The 23406-nt window shown below is 46.1% G+C and overlaps 1 protein-coding gene across 2 annotated transcripts in view; it reads right to left on the reverse strand.

Moving 5' to 3' along the window:
* The window catches only part of col21a1 (collagen, type XXI, alpha 1), a 106464-nt gene that overhangs the window by 43078 nt on the left and 39980 nt on the right, over positions 1-23406 (reverse strand). For both annotated transcript variants that reach the window (XM_077230326.1, XM_077230327.1), the window contains exons 14-16: positions 16986-17039; positions 16843-16896; positions 15984-16037 (exon numbers count right to left, since the gene is read on the reverse strand). In XM_077230326.1, coding sequence (XP_077086441.1) covers positions 15984-16037; positions 16843-16896; positions 16986-17039 — 162 coding nt within the window. The remainder of the gene's footprint in view (positions 1-15983; positions 16038-16842; positions 16897-16985; positions 17040-23406) is intronic.

Raw genomic sequence — 23406 nt, forward strand, 5'->3', positions numbered from 1 at the left:
TAGACCATGACCGAATTACTGACGCTTTTCTGACGTAATTTATCGCGTATGTGCTTTGTCGTGGTAGCATACAATGGCAGAGTGCGAGTAATTAAAAATGCTCCAACTACTTTAAAAGCCTAATCTTGGCACATTTCGGCTTTTATGAACACAGTGTTTCCCCTACAATGTATGCAGCGCCGCTGCAAAATCTTTCCATGATCAGTAATATCACAACATTCACTTCATTCACTTACACACTTTGCGCGTTTTTTGCGCGTGCAAATTGGTTATTTAAATGCGGCATGTACGATCATAATTCATAGATGCCACATACGTCACTAGAAACAGAACGCCGCCATATTGACTACCGATCTCGCCCGGCGCCCGGAAAGACAGAGATAGATGGATACAATTTTAATTTTAGGCCTCGATCCTTATTTGTTACACCCAGTTTTCTTTTGTCCTATATCATGTGCCCCAGACTTGCCCCAATTTGCCTTCCATGATATATATATATATATTTACCTTTTGCATAACCCCTTCCCATACAGTGGGGATCGCTTGAAGGCTTTCAAAGAGTACAGATGCGTATCAATATGCTGTGGCTGGATGGGTAAAAGTGCGGCACCTTGCCACCAAGGATTTATATTTAATCATGGGAAATGTTGGTATTATAAAAAAAAATCAAATGTATGATTTTGGTGGTAGTTTGCTCTGACTAGGTAGCGTGTTGTTAGCTAGCTAAGTGGCTCAGCTGGTAGTTTGCCAGCAGTTAGCCACGGCTCACGGCTAGCTGTCATTAATCTGGATTAGGCCTGTCGTGATAGTCAATAAATCAATTAATCGCACGATAAAAAAATTAGCTCGATAATTTTTCCGGCCGCGATAATTTCCATTTGCATGCTTTGTTTTCCCCGTCTCTCTCTCTCTACAATATTAGACATTCAGACAATATGAGACATTTCTTCTATCCTTTTCTTTTGGTATAGAATAAAATACCAGTTCGGGGTTCCTCTTTCGGCTGTTGTTGCAGCCAACTGCACAACATATTGCAGGCATTACTGAGACCGGCGGTCGTCAAGATGGCGGCACAAAGCTACAGTGACGTCATGTGAACCGAACGAATAGAAGCGACGCGGCGCATTCGTTTTTCCAAGCGCGCCTCCGTTCATGGTTGCATAGCAACGACAGACGCCACAGGAGAGCAAGCGCTTGTGTAAAGGAAAAGGCGGTAGGAACTGCGCTCTCCATGAGGATGAGGAAGTATCACCTACTGCTCATAGTCCTTATGGTTAAATCAGAAATCTTCATTCTCGAAATGGCAATGATTGACATAGTGATAACTAGCACAGGACAAAAATATGGCACATCAAAATGGATATGCATTTAAGCAGTGTAAATGCAGACTAATAGATTCATAGATTTTTTTTTATTCTATTCCAATAATTTGTAAAAGTAATGACTTGTAAATAATCTTAAATGTCTCTCTGTACATTGCTATTCTTGTTATGATGGAGCCATTGCTTGCTTACACATTACATCTGCACTTTACTAGTGTTGCTAATTTCAGAAGCAACCTTTGATTGATTCTTAACTGTCCACCTGACAGTAAAATTAAAATGTATGAAAATTAAAAAATGAATTTACATAATTGTGATTATATCAATGGTGAACAATGTATTGTGATTTTTATCACAACATGTGTATTTTTTATGATGCATAAATCTCAATTTTAACAGTGAAAAGTAATAGACAATGATGCATGTGCAACAACAACCTGTATAGTTCTTATTTTCTTAACATAATATAACTATCAGAATAGGATTGGTTTCTATTAATATTCAAAGCTATATGCTTCATATGTAGATCTGTTTGACATTTTGTATCGGGAGTCCCTGCTCCGTTTCTCTATCGCGTAAGGGTTCTTGCCCTGAAAAACGTTGAAGGCCCCTGGTATATGTGCATCTTGTGAAAGGCCTCCCTCCACCCCAACACTTTTAAAACTAGCGATGTTCTGATTATCTGCATCTCTTTCTTTATGCTGTTTCTTTGTGCTGTAGGTCTGTAAGAAACTGAGAAACAGCTGTCTTGATTTCATCTGCCAGGATTTTGGCAGTGCCTTCTGAACATCGTCTTACTGAAGTGAAACAAGAATCAATGCATAAATGTTTTAAGCAACTATTGCCAAGTACAATGTTTAGACGTCAGTACCACAAATGTTATGCTGTAAATTGTTATTGGCAGGCCCTTCTTGAGCAGGGCATAGAACATTATCCACAGAGGGAAAATATAACATATACAGTGGAGTGGCCCCAGACATATTTTGACAAACGCTTGAAATGACAAGTGCCATTTATTTTAAAGCTATAACACAACAACACTTTTCAAAGTTTTGCAAATATTTCTAAGTCATGATTTTAATATTTGACTCTTTTTGTTTGGTAGAAGTTAGTGAAACATGTCCAAAGTTAATGGGATGAACTACACCTGTCGTTACCCGTTACCCTGCTAGGACACCTGTGTGAACTTTAGGGGAACTGCATTCATACATGAGCTGTATTTAAATAGGGCAGTATTATAGGGGACAGCTATTTACTGAGTGCAGTCATTCAATCCCAAAATGCACCACAATAATGAGTGCACAACCAATGTGCGCTCAACACCTAAAGAGTACCCATAATTTACTATGAGTCATGCACCGAATTAGGGCTGGGCAATATGGCCAAAAAATCATATCTCGTTATTTTTTGGTTAAATGGCGATGTACGATATATATCTCGGTACTTTCTACAAATTTCTATTTGGATAAAGAAAATCTGTATTTATTTAAAAAAATGTTATTTCACATCCTGCCCGATGATATCCTACAAACAATGTTGATATTGAAGGATATTGAAACAAATATAATGAATGTAATGTAGGCTATGCAATATAGGCTATTAGCTATGTGCAAAAAGGTGGTTAAAATCACATTACATTCTAACATTTTAACAGTACAATCTAAAAACAAAAATAATGTTTTTGTTTTTAAATTGATTAAAGGCTAAATTAATTTAAAAACAAAAGCACAAACGAATTATATTAGCCTGCATATACCCCGTTATAATGGCCACTTTCATAAAAATATACTTGGTATGTTTAAAATTCCACATATGGTACATTTATTGTCTCCAACAACAAATATTTTAGCAATATGTATTTGAGTCAGAATTATTGCGCTACTGTTCTATACATGAATATCAGTCACATGACCTCTTACGTCATCCGCTCTTTTTCCAGTCGACTGCCGCCATCTTGAGTACCTGCCGAGTACTGTCTACAATACTGACGGCATTAGCTAGGAAGCAGATTTTCTCTGTTTGTTTCACTTTATACATAACCAACTTTGTTTATGTAAACCCTGTGTGTATTTGACAGTATTCGCGCAATAAGACTAGAAAGATAACTTCGTTCAGTAACCTGTCGCTGTTGTTAGACGGGCTTAGTGGCGTGCGCTTCGGGTGTAAGCGCTCAGAAAAGCGCTCGTTGGAACCGCGCATCAACACATGTATGACTTGTTAGCACATGCAAATAATGAACTTATGTGAACTGCATTGTCCCGTTCCCTTGCGTTAACATTTGATGTGAATATACGTCGCGTTGTAGCCTATGCTGAGACGGAGGCGCCAGAACTGCAACTGATAGAATGCACGATACTACGACATTTCTTCAAAAGCAGATGGTGGATATATTTTAATCCACGATCATAAATCGTGATATCGCACACCTCTAAACTAGCGTAAGCTCATTATCATTTACATCCACTCACCACAGACAACATGAACACTGCACAGAGAGTTTGCACACACAAACCACTGTTATAAAATAAAAGCAAGCAGCTGCGTGCATGGTTGGGCATGATATGATTGAAGGATTTTGACTGAATGCGCGCAAAGTGCGCTCCCTTAATAATTCCTAAAAAGCTGACATCAGTTAATCGCGATCTCACATCTCTGTTAATATCAATTAAGCTGACTGAATCTCTCATAATATATACACTTTGTTTGTTACAATTAGAGGATTTGTCAGCATACAAAGCTCTGAACAAAAAGTCCATTTTAAGCATAGAGGTTTTGAACAGTGAGGGGAGTCTATCTTAAATGCTTCTGATTGGCCTTTGCGTTGAAGAAATCAACACGTATGTCTGTGATTGGCTACATCGCTCAACGGTGCAAACGTGTTTTAAAAGGAAACTCTGGCTGCGAATCGTTGTATTTTCCCTGCAATGCGCACACACACAGAGAGTGCATTGCCGGTCGCACTCGGCCATCAAATCTAGTCCCGCGCCGCACTCTTTTGCATTGGGAGTGCACATCTCTAGATCAAGGGCCCGGCCCGAGGATAGTGACGGGAAATATCGGCCCGCAAGTTCGGGCTCGGCCAGAGAATAAGCTCTAGTTCCTTTGCGACTGTCGTATCGATCTTGCCGAATCAGGTACTCAAGATGGCGGAAGACAAGTTTTAGGATTGAGTGACGTCAGTGAGGAGACGTTGGTGACATCATCTTATATTCATGTATTGTGCTCGTCTGTTTGGCGCGCATGCGCGCGGCGGCGCTCATTCACGGAAGCTTGAATTTTAGCGGAGATTCATTTGCAGAAGCTCGTCCTCTCCTGACAGTGAAATGGACCTATTTGTTTGACTTTCTAACATTTACAGATAGAGAATATACCTGTGAAATGTAAGTTAAGCACTGAGGAAAGCACCACATCTCAAACGCATTAAACAGCGCAAGTATCTGTCAGTCAGCAACAGTATGTCAGCGCATCTGACAGGGCAAGCTGCTTTAAACTTGTTAACTATCTTACCAGTTATTTTGAAGCGCTTAAAGCTCCAGTAGGTAACTTTTGTAAACAAATATTTGTTAAAACTCTCATTATGTCCTGACAGTAGAATATGAGACAGATAATCTGTGAAAAAATCAAGCTCCTCTGGCTCCTCCCTGTGGTCCTATTGCCATTTGCAGAAATACACCACTCCCGGTCAGAAACAACCAATCAGAGCCAGGAGGAATGTCTTAGCAGTGTCAATCACGCTCGTATACGCGCTGATCACCCCTCTCTTGCACAGCGCGAGCGCGTACCGTCGTTCGTGACTCTCCTGTTCGAACTCGTTCATCCAAAAATGAACGAATCTTTTATCGACTCGAAAAAAGCTTTGTTCATTTTGATGAACGAGTTCGAACAGGATCACGAACATGCATCACAGAACAGAGCAAGGCGAGCATTTGTGCTTATAAAACTTAAAGTTTTTTATTTATTTTTGAAATGACCGATTGTTTCGCTAGATAAGACCCTTATTCATCGTCTGGTATCGTTTAAAGCCCTTTGAAGCTGCACTGAAACTGTCATTTGGTCCTCGAAACGTTTGAAGTCCATTGGAGAAGAAGCCTGGAATGTTTTCATCAAAAACCTTAATTTCTTTTCGACTGAAGAAAGAAAGACTTGGACGACATGGGGGTGAGTAAATTATCAGCAAACGTTTTTTAAAAAGTGAATTAATCCTTTAACGTTATCTTACTATTTATAACTTACAGAAAGTTTATGTTATAAATTTACATGTACTGCAAAATTTTCTCAAAAATCCCTACTGCAGCTTTAATAAGCTTGTGTCATGTTTAGGACAAATTGTACTGTTCTTTCACTGCATGAGCTCACACTGCGTCCTCGGCTATTTTTCAGATGTGCTCGTATCAAACTACTGTATCGATATAAACGGTATTGCCTCATTCCATATCGTTTCAAAAAAATATATCAATATATGAACAAACTCGATATACCGCCCAGTCCTACGCCGAATGAATTCCCCCGTCTGACCATAAAATGCCGCCCGCAGCTGTATCATCCATCTATCCATTTTCCAAACAGCTGGTCCAATGTGGCTACAACATAATATAATACAGGTATATCTTCCTTTTTAATTGATTATTGAAGGGTAACTAAACACTGAAACAACTTTTTTTAGTTAATGATCTGTAAGAATTTTCATAAATGCTGTTCTTTGATTCAAGTACATTTTTTGACATTTGGGTGTAAAGTGTTTTAATTTTCAAATATATAGTGTAAAAACGTCTGAGTGCTGCCCTCTTCAGGTTAAACGGAAAGCTCCTGAAAGGAGGCTAAAGTTAACCCTCTGGTGTCGACAAACGCTCGTTTTGCTGGATATTTTTTTCACATAGCAGCAAAATATACTGAACGTAATAGTAACAATAATCCCGGAAAGAATTACCTCAAAATGACTGAATATAAGATGCGGGATTTGAGCCAGCGGCTCGAATTGATATGGCTCTGGACCTGTGTCCACACAGACAATTCAACATTCTCCTCTTCAGGTGAAGGTGGGGAAGAAAAGACTTCAAATGACCGCTCTGTTGCAAAGCTACTTGCCTCACTCCAGTCGCTCTCCATTTTAGCGAGTCTGACAGCAGCTGACAATTAATCCGCCACTGCGGGTCTTAGGTACACGCCCCCCCCCCCCCCGCTCAGCCCTGACCTCGGTTTGTCCCCTCTATCTCCGCTGGGGTCTGCCCACTTTTCCAGCATTTTTCAAATATTACCAGTGGGTGGAGTCAGACTCTGACCAGGGGTTTAGTTACCCTTTAAATCGTTTCATTAAGATTTATACATGCAATTTTCCATGACAAGAGTTCAAGATAATCTTTGCATTACTACTCAGTCCCTCCAGAAAAACGCGATTATGCGATCGCATAAGTCAATGCATAATCAGCCAAAGTCCGCACATTTATGCAGGGGCCGCATTTTTTCAAATACACCACACTTTCGCCGCAGAAATTGCCGATTTCCGCGCAAAATATGCAGGGCTTGCATGATTTCATAATCCCCGCATTTTCGTTGCAAAAAAGTCACATATATCTTTGCAGAAAGTTGAAAATTTTTACGTTTACTTCACACAAGAGCAGCCATTTTCCCCTATTGCCATGGGAACGCTATGAAGTGACGTAATTACGCGTCATGAACATCATCGAAAAGCTGTAAAACAGGAAGAACACATTTTATTTTTTTATATTTTATTTTTTCATTTTTACAGAAGTTGTAGCATATTCCTTTTGTAAAGCTGCAGAACTTGTTTAACTCATCAATGTTTTGTAAGTTTGAGCCATGTGTTTATTAAGGTCTGAAATAAAACAAGATGAGAACTTAAATATTCCCAGCACTTTCTGTGATGTAGTATGCTTGCTTATCATAGGAAGTAATAAGAAATTACTCTTTACATTAAGATAGTAGCCTAGTGAGAACAGAGAACAGGGTAACACCATTTTATCGAATGTTGGGGGAAACACATTTTTTTTTCTCTTTTTCATCAAACGTCTCAGGTTACAACTGTAACCTATGTTCCCTGAGAACAGGGAACGAGACAATACGTCTCCCTGCCATACCTCGGGGCCTGCCTGCAACAGTCCCTTCAGACGATAGGATGTTGTCACGGTCTCAAGGCGCCCTTTTTATACATCCAGGTTGCGTGCTCATCATTCGAGCTGATGAAGCACGGGCTGTCGCCGGTCAACATGATTGTTGTGAGTTGATACTTGATTTCAGACACCTGTCACGCCTGAGGCGTTCCCCATAGCGTCGATGACGTATTGTTGAGTTCCCTTCGAAAGGGAACCGCAGTTTTAGCAAGTTCCCGCAGTTTCATTGCATAAAATTGCATAAATATCCCGCATATTCCATCAAATTTTTTAAGAAAATGTGCCGCATAATCAAGGATTTTTGCCCGCAACAATCACAAAAAAGTGTCCAGATTCATTGTCCAAATTTACTCACTCGTTTTCATTCACTCCTTCATGTGAACTAAATTAGTTGAGTAATGTATAGGTAGAGCACGAAGCCATTTGTTTTGAGAATAATGGCTGGCTGATGAAGTTATTGGCTGGCTAGCCGGCTCAGCCAAAACCTAAATGGCTGCTGCAGCCGCCAAACTTTTCATAGCTGCAAATGGCTGAAGCTGCCACTTCATGTCTACAGATGTCTATGTTATACTGATTTACTAGATCTCAATATTTCCAAGCAATGCAGAGCTTCCTAACGGTGCATGTGATGAGAGGGTGACGGCAGAGATTCGCGGAGAAGTATGTTGATTAAGAACGCAAACTTTTGTTGAATTTATGAGAAATCTACAGACGCAAACAGACGAAGTGTAGTAAAATAAAGACCTAAATGTGTATTCTGACTTTTTTCACCACAAGTTTGAAAGAAGACATGTTATTGAAGACAAATATCCAAAAATCTCAAAATTGACCAGTAAAAATACAACAATGTTTTTGCCTGCCGTGTCTCGCCTTAACATGAACACACACTGTTATCAGTATTATTTTGGACAAAGTTTTGCACATTTCACTTGGAACACACCCATACACTAAAATCACACTGACATCATTTGGTTAAAATTCATTGCAAAAATTGCTCAGAAAAGTTAAAGCCTCACGCAGTGTAAACTGTGTGTAGGCATCCGACTTAGCTAACAGCACACTCTCTGCTTCTTTCTCTGACACATACGCGAAGAGATAGGGATATTCCTGTCAAAATTACAGAATTAGTTTGGAATTAAAGCTTTTAAGACTAAGCAGAAGCCACTGCCGGCTAAGTCTGACAAGTACACAAAAAATTACAAGCCAATGGCGATTCTATTGCCAATGTGTGTAAAGGGTTGTTGTTTGCTTATTGTTTTTCTTTTTAAGTTTTAAAGTTTGTCATCCAATGCAATAAAAATCATCTAATTTAAGGGAGTAAATGTTTAATTATCCTTTAACAATTTCCAGTAAGGTTCAATTAGGTAAAGCATAAGATATCATGAACCAACAATAAGTGTTACCAATTTTTATCATTCTTGGGGCCATTGCATGTTTACGATTCATTGTTTAAGGTCTAAAGGTAGTATTCATTTAAATACCCTCAGTATAAACAGTAATAAACAGTTGGTGGTTTATGAATGAACAGCAAAATAAACAAGGTTTTACAATTTTAGCATATCCAACAAAGCCTGGGCATTTTCCATGATAAGCGGAAGCAGATGTTTGGTCTGAGTTTGCTCTTCAGGGACCAGTAAAAGAACATGGAAACTTGTTGCAAAAAGTACCTTCCATTGATTTGAAGTCATAAACTCTCATGTCACTGAAAATGACCTCGGAAAAGAATAGTACAAGAGGTAAAAACTAAACTTGGCTAACAGTAGGCTAAGTGTTTATGTATATATAGTGCACTTTTTTTCCCTAAACTAGTTAAGCACCAATTATCAATTACCAATTACCCGTGCAATGCCCAAGCTTTGACAACATATTTCTGTTTCTGTAATGCCAGTAAAGTGGTAAAATTAAACTGAAACTCAATTAATTTAACTGAATTAATTGGAATAGAATTTCACTAATTACTGTAGGTACAGTACATGGCCAAAAGTAATGTCTGCCAAAGGAGAACTGACATTTCCAAAATTTAAAATTTTGGAGATGTAGTTGTGCTTGGGGTGTAAAACGTCCTGGTTGCGTGTGCAACCCACCGTTCCCTGAAGGAGAGAATGGAGGACGTAGTCGACGTCGACTGAATGGGGATCACGCCAGGCACCCTTTTATCTTCGAGTACTATTGAACGAGCCAATGGAATTGGCGTGCGTGATTCGTATCACACACTCCTCCCCCGCGGCGCGGGTATAAATACGGAACTGGATGCACGCACTAGTTGCTTTTTTGCTGAGGAGCCGAGCGTAACCCGGAGTCAGCGGTGGTCCAGCGGTAGTGGCAAGGGGACTACGTCCTCCGTTCCCTCCTTCAGGGAACGGTGGGTTGCATACGCAACCAGGACGTTCCCTTTCAGTCGATAACGTCAGACATAGTCTGAATGGGGATAACCTTTGAAAACGCCACTAAAGCTGCCACCTTCCAGTGCCTAGACAAAAGCCTCCTGCTGCCCCCGCAATTTTAAGGCTGGGAAGGACGGGGCTCAGGCCAGGGAAGTCACTGCTGTTCCTACAGGACCACTGGGAAAGCGTTCCCCGTACATTGGAAGGAAGGGACGCTGCGGAAGCCACATCCTACCCAGAGGGAGGTAACGTGGAGAATACACATATGACCTGGGCGGATGACCGAGCAGTATAACATATGGAATGTCACTGGGGTTGCTCCAGCCTAAGACGGGGAGAGACTCACCGGACAGTGACGGCAGAGAGACTCTGCCGAGGGAAGACACGGGCAGCGAGCCGTAGACACGGTAGGGAGCCGTATTGTGGAAGAAAACACATATGGTATCACCATAGGGACCGCAACATATAGACCCAGCCTAACACAGGTTACACACTGCTTACGAGTGGTAGGCCTAACACCAGACGTTCCGCACGTCCGACGTCGAAGGGGTGTGGAGGAACTCAACAGGGTTCGGTTTAAGGGAACTCAACTGGAGTAGAAAGCGCACATATCCAGTCCATAAGAGGGGAATGGCGCAGCAAGCCGACACTTGAACCGGGCTCACGGTGAAACTGGCTTCATGAGAAGGGTCCACGGGAAGCAGCGGTTCAAAAAGGTGTCGCCCAGCCCCCAACTCTAAATCTGTCAGCAAAGCACTCCGTCAATGCCCAGGCGGAGCACAACACTCATTATAGAGGAGCTCGACACCTAAGTGGAAATGAGCGTCTCGGAATCTTTCACCGAAAATAAGGCAACCACATCAGTGGGCCACTTTGCTTGGAAACAGCCTTCCCTCTCTGCTGATACCTAACAAATAAGAGCTGGTCTGAGATCTAAGGCTGCATTCTGTACACGTCTAACGCTATGAAGTGGACAGACAGAGAAGCCAGGGCTGGGTCTGCCTCCTCCGGGCAGCACTTGCAGGCTCACCACCTGATCCTATTATGGGAGAGGTAGGAACCTTGGGCACAATCCAGGCCGGGGTCTCAGTTCGTGAGAGTTAGCCGGCCCTAACTCCAGGCACAATACGTTGACCGAAAGCGAGCAAGTCCCTACCCTCTAATAGAGACCATGCGAGCAGGAGAACTGATTTAACAGAATTTTTAACTCACTGCCTGCAGTGGCTCAGGGGCGGTCTCTGCAGTGCAGTTGCACCAGAGATAAGGCCCAAGAGGATAAAGAGGGGTGCAAGGGTTTATATTATCTTGCTCCCTCAGGAACCTGACGATCAGGACGTGCTTCCCATGCTTCTGCATCATGACGTGCGTCAAGAACACAGAGGCAACATCACTTAGAGGGTGGAGGAAAACAGCCTATTCCAACCCATCTAGCTGGAAAGAGAGCACTGAAACGATCGAAAAGCTTGCAGGGTCTCCTCAGGAGAGAAGACACTCAACGACTAGGTTCCACTTCTAATGCGTAAGCACACTCCTCTTTCTTAGGGGGTGCTCGCAGAAGTTATGGTAACTACCACATGTTCCTGTGATCGCCACCTGAACCTCCGTATTCAGTGTATGATTGCCCGGAATCTCCAGGGGTAGAACGCGGGTGCCATCGTGCCCCGTCCCTGAAAAAGTGTTCAGGGGAAGTTCGATGGGAACCAGGTCTGGTTGGGCCAATAAGGGGCAACTATGAAGACCTGTTCCCTCCTGATTTTGCACCGTAGGTGCAAGCGACGGCGGAAAAAAAAGGACCACTGCTCAACACGACATGTGAAGATCACTGCGCTTCAGGAGCATTTCTGCTCAGCACTTGAGTGTGATAAGTTCACTGACCTTCAGGAGCATTTCTGCTCAACACCAACTTCACTGAGCAACAAGAGCATTTCTGCTCAGCACTGAGTGCGAAAAGGATTCACTGAGCTTCAGGAGCACTACTGCTCAACACCTGAGTGTGATGAATTCACTGAGCTACAGGAGCATTGCTGCTCAACACCTGAGTGCAATGAACTTCACTGAGTTTCAGGAGCATGTCTGCTCAACATGAAGTGTGATGAATTCACTGACTTGAGCAGGGGCCAGGCGACCATGAGTCGCAGTCGCTTTTAGGAGGCTCACTGGGGAAACGCATTTCTGCGGGCCCCCGGGGCAGCTGAGAGCCAGTATCTGTCCAAGGGTAGTCCGCTCGGACAGAAACACTGGCAGGAAGACGAAACCGAAGAGGCAACTGAGCGGCCCTGGAATGGTTATGATCCAGGGGATGGAGTCTCCACTTGCCCTGGCTATAACTGTCGTGAGGCTCGTTGGTGGCACGATTGAGTAGAGCGGGAAGAGTGGAACAAAGCGTCCTCAGAAGCTTCTGACTCAAAGGAGGAGATGACGGGTGAGTTGTGACATGCAAGGGAAGCTTGCGCAACGGTCGCAATGTCTAACAACTTGAGGCACGAATGCCCGTGTAGTCGAGGTTCGCCAAGCCCCCGTTAAAACACGTCCTTTGTACATGGACCCTCAGTTGAAGAGGGTTTGGCATCAGACCGGGATGAACTATAGTCATCACAGGGTGAGCTGCTCTGCCACGGTCACCTCGGGACCCGATCGTGAAGCTAGCGCTGAAGTGGTCATCATATGGAGGAAGCCAATGGCTGCATCTACCATATGCCCCAGGAGCCTCTGAAAGTTCTTTCAGTGGGACCCTTTCTCACTTCAACACCAGCTGAACACACTCTCATTGGAGAGACGTGTTGGACCGAGTCCATCTCCAAAACTGAAAAAGAGATACTCAAACCGTGGTGAGATTACTCTCTCCCAGTTGACCTGAAGACCCAACGGGCTCTGGAGCACTCGAAGGGAAGGACTCTGTACTGATACTTTAACCCTCACACGCAACACACAGGATGGCCTGCGACGCGGAAGGTAGAGATCTGAAGCACATGTCTTTCAGGTCGGAGCTGCAGACCAATCTTGGGCCAAGATGGTCGAGACCCACCACCTAGTAGCATGAAGAACGAGTTTACAACTGGCCTTCATACTGGCTGGAGGAGCGGCTATATCAAATCCTTCGCCAGCAGGAAAAGATAAGCACGCACAAGTCAGGAGCCCTGCTCAAGACTAGGTGTGATGAATATCACTGGATTTTCAGGAGCACGTCTGCTCAACACCTAATGTGATGATTATCACTGACTTGAGTGGGGTAACCTAGCCTGAGGTGGGGCAGCAAAGTGGAGAGTGTGGTGTTAGTGTGCTGTGCAACACTTACCTGTCCTTCGGCCGTTTCCAAGATGAGGCCTGGGTGGAGGCTGCTGCGGAGGCCCAGCGGGAGCGGCGGCTGGGGAACGCCCTCGGCAACGAGTAGGCGGAGGAACTTCCACCGGCGGCGGAGTGGAGGCAGCAGCTGGCCGCCGGGGCAGGATGTGCCGGAAGACCTCCGTCTGCGCTTATGCAGCAGAGAACTGTTGGATGCAGTTCTCCGCCGCGTCGCCGACCATCCCAACCTGGGAAATTGGGGAGACCAGGAACCGCACCTTGTCCGCATCCACCATATCAACCAGGCTGAGCCAACGATGGCGCTCCTGGACCACTAAGGTGGACATCGCCAGACCGATCGCGCACTCCACGACACTCGTGCCCCGGAGGGTGAGGTTGGATGCAGTGCGGTGCTCACCTATGAGCGCACGTTGTGGGCTACCCTCGTGCATGTCCACGGGTGCCCTGGCCTAATAGACCTGAAGCAATTCCATGGCACGCAAGAGGAAGCGGCTTGCCCACAGGCTTTGTAAGCTCTGCCCGTCGGAACGGACGAAAACTCACAAGCCATATGGGGAGACGAGAATCCCCCGAAAAAGCAGCTGCCGCCGGAAACAGGTGCACCGGTGTCGACAGACCACTCCAATGGAGGGACACATCTCGCAACCCTTCACCGTTCCTCCATCAAGGGTAGGGAGGGGGAAAAGCTATTCAGGCAGTTTCTGGCAGAGAAAGGTGCCGTTCACCACCTGATAAGCTCTCCATGCATTTCGGAAAAGAAAAGCACTAGGGCGGCGAGCTGAGAACCAGCGCGGCCCGCCCCGAGATACCAATCCTCCGACCGAGACTGAAAGGGACACGTGGAATTTCCACTCGAGCCCAGCAGCCTCGGCGGCCCGTTTCAGCATAGCTGACATTTCTGGATCTGGCTCGGGCAATGTTACACTCCCAGAGGGAGATAACACAGCCGAGTCGTCATCTCCAGAGGCCAGCTCACCCTCCGATGCTGCTATCAACATTTTATCCTCTGGGGGAACCCCCATTGAAACAGCTGATCGGTCCATTACAGAGGGACAAGCATGTTCAACAGGAATTCCATCGGCTGCAGTGTGATGGAGGCGTGAGGAGCCCACAGGGAATGGTTACCGGGCGAGACATCCATCACTATCCTCTGATCACCCATCCCACATGGCAGCCAGGGGTTGGGGCATGGTAATGGGGACTCGCGCTTCGAGGACAAAGGTTAGTCTCGATCTCAACACCGTGACAGTCATATTCCCGCAATGAGAACATGAGCCGTCCACAAAAGCTACCTCAGCATGCCGAAAGTATAAGCACAAATGCATACATATTTATATACATATAAACATATAGCTTAAACACGTGATGCAACAATTGTGACCGTCAAAAAGGAAAAGGGAACGATCACATCCTGAAACGCACAAGTGGAATGACATCTTGAAAAAAACGCAAACGCACCCATGTTGCTCTTTCAGAAAATAGGACCGTCACCAGTGCCGGAGCACACAGGGGAATGACCGCGGCAACACTGAACAGAAAACTGAAACAGTGAAGCACTCACTTTTCCGCCCTCTAACCAGCCGTCAACACACACAAACATTTAGAATTTGTTGCTGTTAAAACAGCAGTTGAGAGCTCAAAGCTCGCGATAACCGCTGCACTCGCGCTGTAGAACACCAGCACTGGGAGAGTCTTCCTGAAGAACACCGACACACTGGCTCGTTGTAACAATACAAAATTGGTTGAAAATTGGCGAAGTTCCGCTTTAAATACAGTAACTAATTACATTTACTCAAATGCTTTAAACCACTGCTAATAATAAGGCTAACACGGCAAAAATGACATCCGCACAATTCAGCATGTTCCGTTGCATTTCACAATGTTTACTCGTTCTCTGCATTACTTTGACTAAGAAGTAGATGTCCGCAAGATGACTTGTTTTGCACCCTTTTGACAGCTCCAAGGCTTTTGTGAAATTCTCTTTCTACTGTCTAGGCAGCCAAGTTTTATTGAAAGCGTATTTTGCCAGCTGTAAAGTACCCCTTTAAGTAGCCTATCTTTTTGGCTACTTTATACATTTACTGAGTATGAAAGATATTAGACACTTTTCTCTCTACTTGACTACATTTTTTTAAATAAGTATAAAGACTTTGTGATGAGTAGTGCAGTTACTCATTGATTATTAGACATAATTTGTTGTGATTTAGTAAAAATGGCTAAGAGGAAGGAGCCATCCTCAACAAAAAAGGAGGATATTATCAAAATGTCTAAACCTGGTCAATTCACTTTGGATATTGCTTGTTTTCTGGATATGAATGGATGCAATGTCCGCAGAATAATGTTCTGGTACCAGTTATTCGATTTTTGTACTGGATCCTGAAGCAAATGCTGAGAATTAACTAAATCATCTAAACTGTGAGACATTGTACTGTATGCATTTAGTCTGCTTGCTGTTTATCCCAAGACCAGCTAGATGGCTCCAGTTAGCAGACTTTCATTATACCCAGTAGAGCCACAAAACTGTGGCTCTTAGAACCCATTTCTCTAAGGAAGAGTTCAACTGCCAGCGCAAGTCTGTTGAACTGCATTGCTGAGTCACTCATGGTTTTTTCTCAGGCTACATAGAAATCTTCTTCTGTCCTGTCGAGGTGCAAAGACTTAACCACCAATAAGACTTCAAATCATGTCAATTCAGTCAGCCAAACTGGAAATTTGTATTAGATGCAGTGAAAAGGGTGTTTCAAATGCTCAAATGCTGCCTGGTATTGTTTAACAGCTTGCACTTCAATGCAGTCCACCCGCTAAAACACCTGGCAATGATCTTAGCTGTTTTAAGATATACTCACAGGATGTCCCTCTCTTCCATCCACTCCTGGAATTCCAGGCAGTCCTGGATCTCCCTGAAGAGACAAAGATCACATAGTCAGAATGAAAGTGCAACTTTGCAGGTGGATAGGACTGTTTGCAATTTTTTGGAAAGTTGTAATTATTTTTGTATTTCAATTTGGTGATACAGACAATGGGCTACACACACTGAATTCGGGAGACACAATTGTGCATGTAAATAAAACTGAGCCCGTTTTTCATGTACACAATATGGAAAACATTAAATTTTACTTCAAATGCATCTTTTTTTATTATAAACAAGATGCTGAAAAAAATGGCATGCCACTGAATCTGCTGGGAATCAAATTTTGCTTAAACCAAGGGGTATGATAGACTAAGCAACGAGTATTTAACCATTTTGTCAACATAATGATTATAATTATGTAAAGACATTGATAAGCTTCCCAGGGTGTGTATATTACTTTTCTCTAGCTAAATTTTAATGAAGTAGTGCATGTTTATAGAATATCTGAAACTAAGCATATAATCCAGGATTTATTATATAGGCAACCACGAAGATGTGAAGAACAGCCTGGTTTAATATAAGCCATCTGCAAGCCTGGAAAAAGACAGTGTAGATCAGCATGAAAGAGGAAACGATGGTATAAACCTTTTTATGTCTTTCCATAAGGAGATTCTGTACTAGCATATTTTTTCATGCAATTCTGTCAAAGATACGGCATTTTAGGATCTTACGTATCCTCCTCGAAGTGGGCTTGCCAAATATTTTCAATGGTTCATGTTCACAGTTCAAGGAAGCCAATAAACATGTTCAGTTTTTTTTTTTTTTACGGTGAGAAGAACTTGATTAGTACAGACCTTTAGACCAATTCCTCCTGGAATTCCGTCTTTTCCATCCCTGCCAGGTGCCCCCTTGATAAACACACACACACACAAATGGCATTAAAGCTAAATTTTCTGACCACTTACAAAAATTAAGAGAAATTGAGTGATATACATACAGGCTCTCCTGGATATCCAAGTGGACCAGAAATGCCTCTACTCCCTTTTTCTCCCTAAGATAGACAGTAGCCTATGTCAGTTAATGCAATACAGTATTGGAACAAACAAATGAGGTTGGAATGTTATTCAAGTCATTAACAGATTTGTTTTGTGAAAGATATTGTTATACTTATCCATACCAGGATCTCCTTAAACAAGAAGTACATCATGTTTCATTCCAACATTATATCAGCATTTTTCAAGACAGGGACTTATTCAATAACCAAGATGATGCAAGAAATGCCCCAGCTGTTCATTAGCTAATATCCCAGAAGGATTTATAGATATGAGGACGGCTAAGAACATGTCCAATGAAAAGCTGAGTAGGGCTGGGTACCGAGTTCGGTACTTTTTAGGTACCGACCGAATTGCCTCGAAACTACCGAGTATCGAAACATGTTTTGTTTTTCAGTACCAAATTTCGGTACCTAAGTGGTTAATCTCGTCAACGTCAGTGAAACAATAAGCATGCAGCATGATTGGCTGTGGCGGAAAAATGATACTCGGTTACTAACGTAACCTCGGTTCTCTCTAGAGAGGGAACGAGTATTGCGTAAGTTTAGCTTACGCTACGGGAAAGATTCATCTTCTCGAGATACTGAAGCCAAAAAATTATCCTTAATTTTGTATTCCTTGTCAACGCAGTGCAGCAGCTAGCAGACCTAGAGCAGGCCATCTCGCGTGCTCATTGGCTGCCCTGCGGGCAACTGCTGCAGCCTACCAGTGAGCCCGGCGTGACGTCACGCCCAATGAAGGGCGCCCGCGCCTTCATAGCGTCACAGCCCGCCAGAATGGGCGTGGCTTAGCGTATAACACTAGAGGCTGTAGGCTGACTTCCCTGGTTTTCGTCGACTGAAGCGAAGTCGCTCGTGGCGCGAGCACGGCCGGTTACGCAATATTCGTTCCCTCTCTAGAGAGAACCGAGGTTACGTTAGTAACCGAGTATCGTTCTCTTACGAGAGGTTCTCTCGTATTGCGTAACTTTAGCTTACGCTACGGGAACACTTTGTCAACGCCGTGCGCGCCAAGCATCCACATGAGACCCCGAGCTTTCAGGGGAACCCAATAAGTGGAAAAAATAAGGTGGCCAGCCACGCGGGCCATCACTTGTACATAAGCACACATAGGGAATACAGAGCAGCACGCCGGTCTGTATAGGCACATGGCACATGGCACATACCCTACTTAGTGCAGCTCAACCAGGAGAGCTGAGTCATGTGAGAGTGATCTGAGCAGGAGATCTGGGCAGAATACACCTCTCCTTTAGACTGACAACAGTTTAGCCTGCAAGGCAGGAACTTCTAGGTTATAAAACCTGACAAAGGTAGACGGGGAGCTCCAGCCCGCCCCTACACATATGTCATGGATAGAAATTCCACTGGACCATGCCCACGAAGAGGCCACGCCTCTCGTGGAATGAGCCCTGATGCCCAGAGGGCATTGCAGACCTTTTGATGCGTAAGCGGCCGCTATAGCGTCTACTATCCATCTGGACAGGCTCTGTTTCGAGGAGGCGAGACCCTTGGTGCGCCCACCAAACGAAACAAAAAGCTGTTCCGAACGCCTGAAGGAGGCGGAGCGCGTAATGTAAAACCTCAGCGCTCTGACAGGGCAGAGGAGATTCACATCACCTTCGCTGTCAGATGCTGGGAGAGCTGACAACGAAATAACTTGCGCTCTGAATGGAGTGCCCATCACTTTAGGGACATAGCCATGTCTAGGTCTGAGGATGACTTTAGAGTCATTCGGTCCGAACTCAAGACACGACGCGCTGACAGACAGCACATGCAGGTCCCCTACACGTTTTACTGACGACAGTGCAGTCAGAAAGACGGTTTTCAGTGATAGATATTTCAACCCCACGGTGTCTAGTGGTTCAAATGGAAAAGCTTGCAGGGCCTCGAGGACCAATGAAAGATCCCACATGGGAACCGACGGGGGGCGCGGCGGATTCATCCTTCTAGCTCCTCTAAGGAAGCGGATGGCCAACTCGTGTCTTCCCAATGACTGGCCGTGCGTCGATTCTGCGAACGCTGCCACGGCCGCCACGTATACATTGAGCGTGGATGGGGACCTTCCCTTATCCAACAGCTCTTGTAGGAAGGTGACCAGATGTGCCACCCCGCATGTCCGCGGTTCCAGATCTCTGTCGGTGCACCATCCAGAGAACACCGACCATTTAGACGCGTAGAGCCTTCTCGTGGAAGGGGCTCTAGACTGCGTGATCGTGTTCATCACTCCTTCTGGCAGGGCAACGAGTACCCGTTGATCAACCATAAATGCAGAGACCAGCGCTCTGGATTGGGATGCCAGATCGTGCCGCGAGCCTGAGAGAGGAGATCTGCCCTCACCGGATTCGGCCACGGAGCTGTATGTGACAGCCCTGCTAGTTCCGGGAACCAAATCTGATTCTCCCAACGCGGGGCTATGAGGAGCACCGAGTGGCGCATTTCCCTGATTCTCTTGATCACCTGTGGCAACAGATAGACCGGAGGGAAAGCATATAGCGGGAGGCTGGGCCAAACCTGGGCCAGCACGTCCTCGTCCTTCGAACAGGCCGTCGGGCATTGAGCGTTGTCTTTTGACGCAAATAGGTCGACTTCCGCTCTGCCGAATAGGCGCCACAGGTTCTGGACCGTTTGGGGTGCAGGGACCATTCCCCTGGGGGAACATTGTCCCTGGACAGTTTGTCTGGGCCGTCGTTCAAATGGCCAGGCACATGCGCCGCCCTCAGCGAGCGCAGGTGCATCTAAGACCAAATAAGGAGGCGTTCCGTCAGATTGCAGAGATTTCTGGATCTGACACCGCCCTGACGGTTTACATAGGATACCACAGACATGTTGTCCGAGCGGACAAGAACATGCTGGTCCTGTATGAACGGGAGGAAGCACTTCAGCGCCTTCTCGACCGCTATCATTTCCAGACAGTTTATGTGAAAACCCTTCTCCTGGTCTGACCACTGGCCAAAGGCCGGTCTGCCCTTGAACAGTGCGCCCCAACCCGAGTTGGACGCGTCTGTCGAGATGACTTTACGATAAGAGATGGTTCCCATCATTACTCCCTGCTGGTACCAGTCGGCCACTAGCCAGGGCTGCAGAGCTGCTATGCAGGCCTGAGTCACTCTGATTTTCTGGCCGCCAGACACCCGGCGTTAAATGGTAAATGGAGTGCATTTATATAGCGCTTTCACAGACCGAATGGGGACACGCGAGCATTCAACCAGCGTTGGAGCGGGCGCATGCGCAGTAGGCCCAGCTGGAGCACCGCTGCAGCTGATGCCATACAGCCCAACATCCTTTGAAATGTTTTCAAAGGGAGAAAGCTGCCCTTCTGGAAAGATGCGGCTAGGTGGCGAACACGGCGCGCGCGCTGTGTCGATAAACGAGCCGTCATGGTCACCGAGTCCAGTGCCATTCCTAAAAAGGAAATTGACTGGCTGGGCAGTAATGAGCTCTTGGTCCAGTTGACTGTGAGACCCAAGCTTTCCAGATGACTGAGAAGCACTGTTCTGTGAGATAGCAGTTCTCTCTCTGACTGTGCCAATATCAGCCAATCGTTCAGATAGTTCATTATTCGCAGCCCCTGACTTCTCAGGGGGGCGAGCGCCGCGTCCATGCACTTCGTAAATGTACAGGGTGCCAGGGACAGGCCGAACGGCAGGACGGTGTAATGATATACCTGACCGTCGAAGGCGAATCTCAAAAATTGCCTGTGACGGGGTACTATCTGAATCTGAAAATAGGCATCCTTCAGATCTAGAGAAATAAACCAGTCCCTCGGGCGAACGTGCGCGAGGATTTTCCTGGTCGTAAGCATTTTGAACGGTCTTTTCGCAAGCACTTAGTTCAAATGTCTCAGATCTAGGATAGGTCTGAAGGCTCCGTCCTTCTTGGGTACGAGAAAATATCGGCTGTAAAAGCCTGACTCGCTCAGAGAAGGCGGTACCTTTTCTATAGCCCCTTTGCACAGCAGCTTTGCTATTTCTGCGTGAAGTAGGTGTGCTACTTACGCATTCACAATCGTCGCGGTCCGGGCTTGAAAGCGCGGGGGACGGCGAATGAATTGAAGTGTATAGCCCTGCTTTATTGTGCTCAACACCCATTCTGAAATCCCTGGGATAGTTTCCCACGCAGCTATGTGAGCCGCTAGGGGGCGAATGGCCTCCGGGTTCAGACCGCCGCCATTTGCGGGCTTGTGAAACTGAACCGGAGCCGAAAGCGCGGTGCGCGCTCTCGGTTCTGGGCAATGGCTGCTCGCTGAAAAGCCGAAACCGGCTGATTTATGTGAGATGTCCCAATCATAAAGGATGGGGAACAGTCTTTTGTCATTTTTTGACGCGCGAGCAGCGCTCCGGGCGGGAAAGCTTCCTGTAAGCGTGAGCGCGTGTGCGCGGGCACGAGACTTACAAGTGTATTTGATGCCCCGATCATAATGGATGGGGAGCGTTTTATTAATGCCCTGCGTTTTGTGATAACACTTAAACGCGCAGGCGGAGCCCGGGGGGAGGTTAGTGTTAGCAAGCGTGAACGCACTCAGGCGGGCACGAGACTTACATTCATAACCTGCTTTCTTTTGTGAAACTGACCCGGAGCCGAAAGCGCGGCGCGCGCGCTCTCGGTTCTGGGCAATGGCTGCTCGCTGAAAGCCGAGACCGGCTGATTTATATGAGATGTCCCAATCATAAGGGATGGGGAACATTCTTTTTTTTTTTTTTTTTACTTTTTGACGCGCGAGCAGCGCTCCGGGCTGAAAAGATTCCTGTAAGTGTGAGCGTGTGTGCGCGGGCACGAGACTTACAAGTGTATTTGACGCCCCGATCATAATGGATGGGGAGCGTTTTATTAATGCCCTGCGTTTTGTGATAACACTTAAAACGCGTGGGCGGAGCCCGGGGGGAGGTTTGTGTTAGCAAGCGTGAACGCACTCTGGCGGGCACGAGACTTACATCCATAACCTGCTTTCTTTTGTGAAACTGACCCGGAGCCGAAAGCGCGGCGCGCGCGCTCTCGGTTCTGGGCAATGGCTGCTCACTGAAAACCGAGACCGGCTGATTTATGTGAGATGTCCCAATCATAAGGGATGGGGAACATTCTTTTTTCACTCTTTGACACGCGAGCAGCGCTCCGGGTGGAAAAGCTTCCTGTAAGCGTGAGCGCGGGCACTAGACTTACAAGTGTATTTGACGCCCCGATCATAATGGATGGGGAGCGTTTTATTAATGCCTTGCGTTTTGTGATAACGCTTAAACGCGGGGGCGGAGCCCGGGGGGAGGTTTGTGTTAGCAAGCGTGAACGCACTCTGGCGGGCACGAGACTTACATTCATAACCTGCTTTCTTGATCGTGTAACAGAGCGGGCAGATAGTGGGCACAGACTTGTGGACACATTTCTTACATTCAACACTCGAGCGGCTTTTCTGCGCTTCATGAGAGTGTGCTCTGCGAGGTTCGGAGTGCTTATGTGTAGTGGTGAACACTGGGGCGGGGGCACTTTCATTACACTTACAACACCGACGGCATGAGCCAGACCAGACATTTTACTCATTTTGAGATTTTTCTGGGTCGCCGTGAAAACGGCGTTTGTGTGCAGGCGAGAGGGTCAACAGACCGGCTCTTTGGCTGCTAATTGAACCACTGCAGTAGCCTGTTTGAAGGGGACTGACAGGGAATAAACTTAAACACGCACGTCTTTTCGGAGGCGATGTGTCTGTTAGTAAGCGTGAGCGCTCGTGAGCGGGCACGTAACTTACATTCTTAATCTGACATTATACTCACTTGAGATTTCTCTGGGTCGCCGCGAGAACGGCGGATGTGTGCAGGCGAGCGGGTTGCATTACCGGCTCGTTGGCTGCCAAATACACCACTGCAGTAACCTTATCTAAGGGCACTGACATGGCGAGACATTTCGACGGCGGCGCGCAAGCCCGTCCGGGTCATGCAGAGAGCTCGAGAGGGCTCTGCATGACGCGCGAACGGGGACGCGAGGGCTGGGTAGCTCTCTTGTAACGTAAAGAGAGCAAGCCGCGTGCTCGGGAGCAGAACTGGAACAGTGTTTGTACGAGGCGCGCGCACGAGTAGTGGGCACGGGACCTACATGTAACACAGATGATGCCCGTCCGGGTCATGCATAGAGCTCGAGAGGGCTCTGCATGACGCCCGAACGGGGACACGAGGGCGGGGTAGCTCTCTTGTAACGTAAAGAGAGCTAGCCGCGTGCTCGTACGTGTCCCTCGGCCTCATTCTCAGATGCGACGGCAGTGAGGCTCGTGAGCGGCAGCTGCGCGTCGGTGAGGAGAGGCGGGGGGTGTTGAAGGCTTCGAGTCGAGCCCGCAGGGTCGACAGCGGAAGCGCTTCACAGCCGGAAGTGCGAGGCGTCTTAAAAA

Source organism: Siphateles boraxobius, unplaced genomic scaffold, assembly GCF_051911475.1.
Source record: "Siphateles boraxobius isolate OS27281-9 unplaced genomic scaffold, OSU_SipBor_1 142, whole genome shotgun sequence".
NCBI lineage: Eukaryota > Metazoa > Chordata > Actinopteri > Cypriniformes > Leuciscidae > Siphateles > Siphateles boraxobius.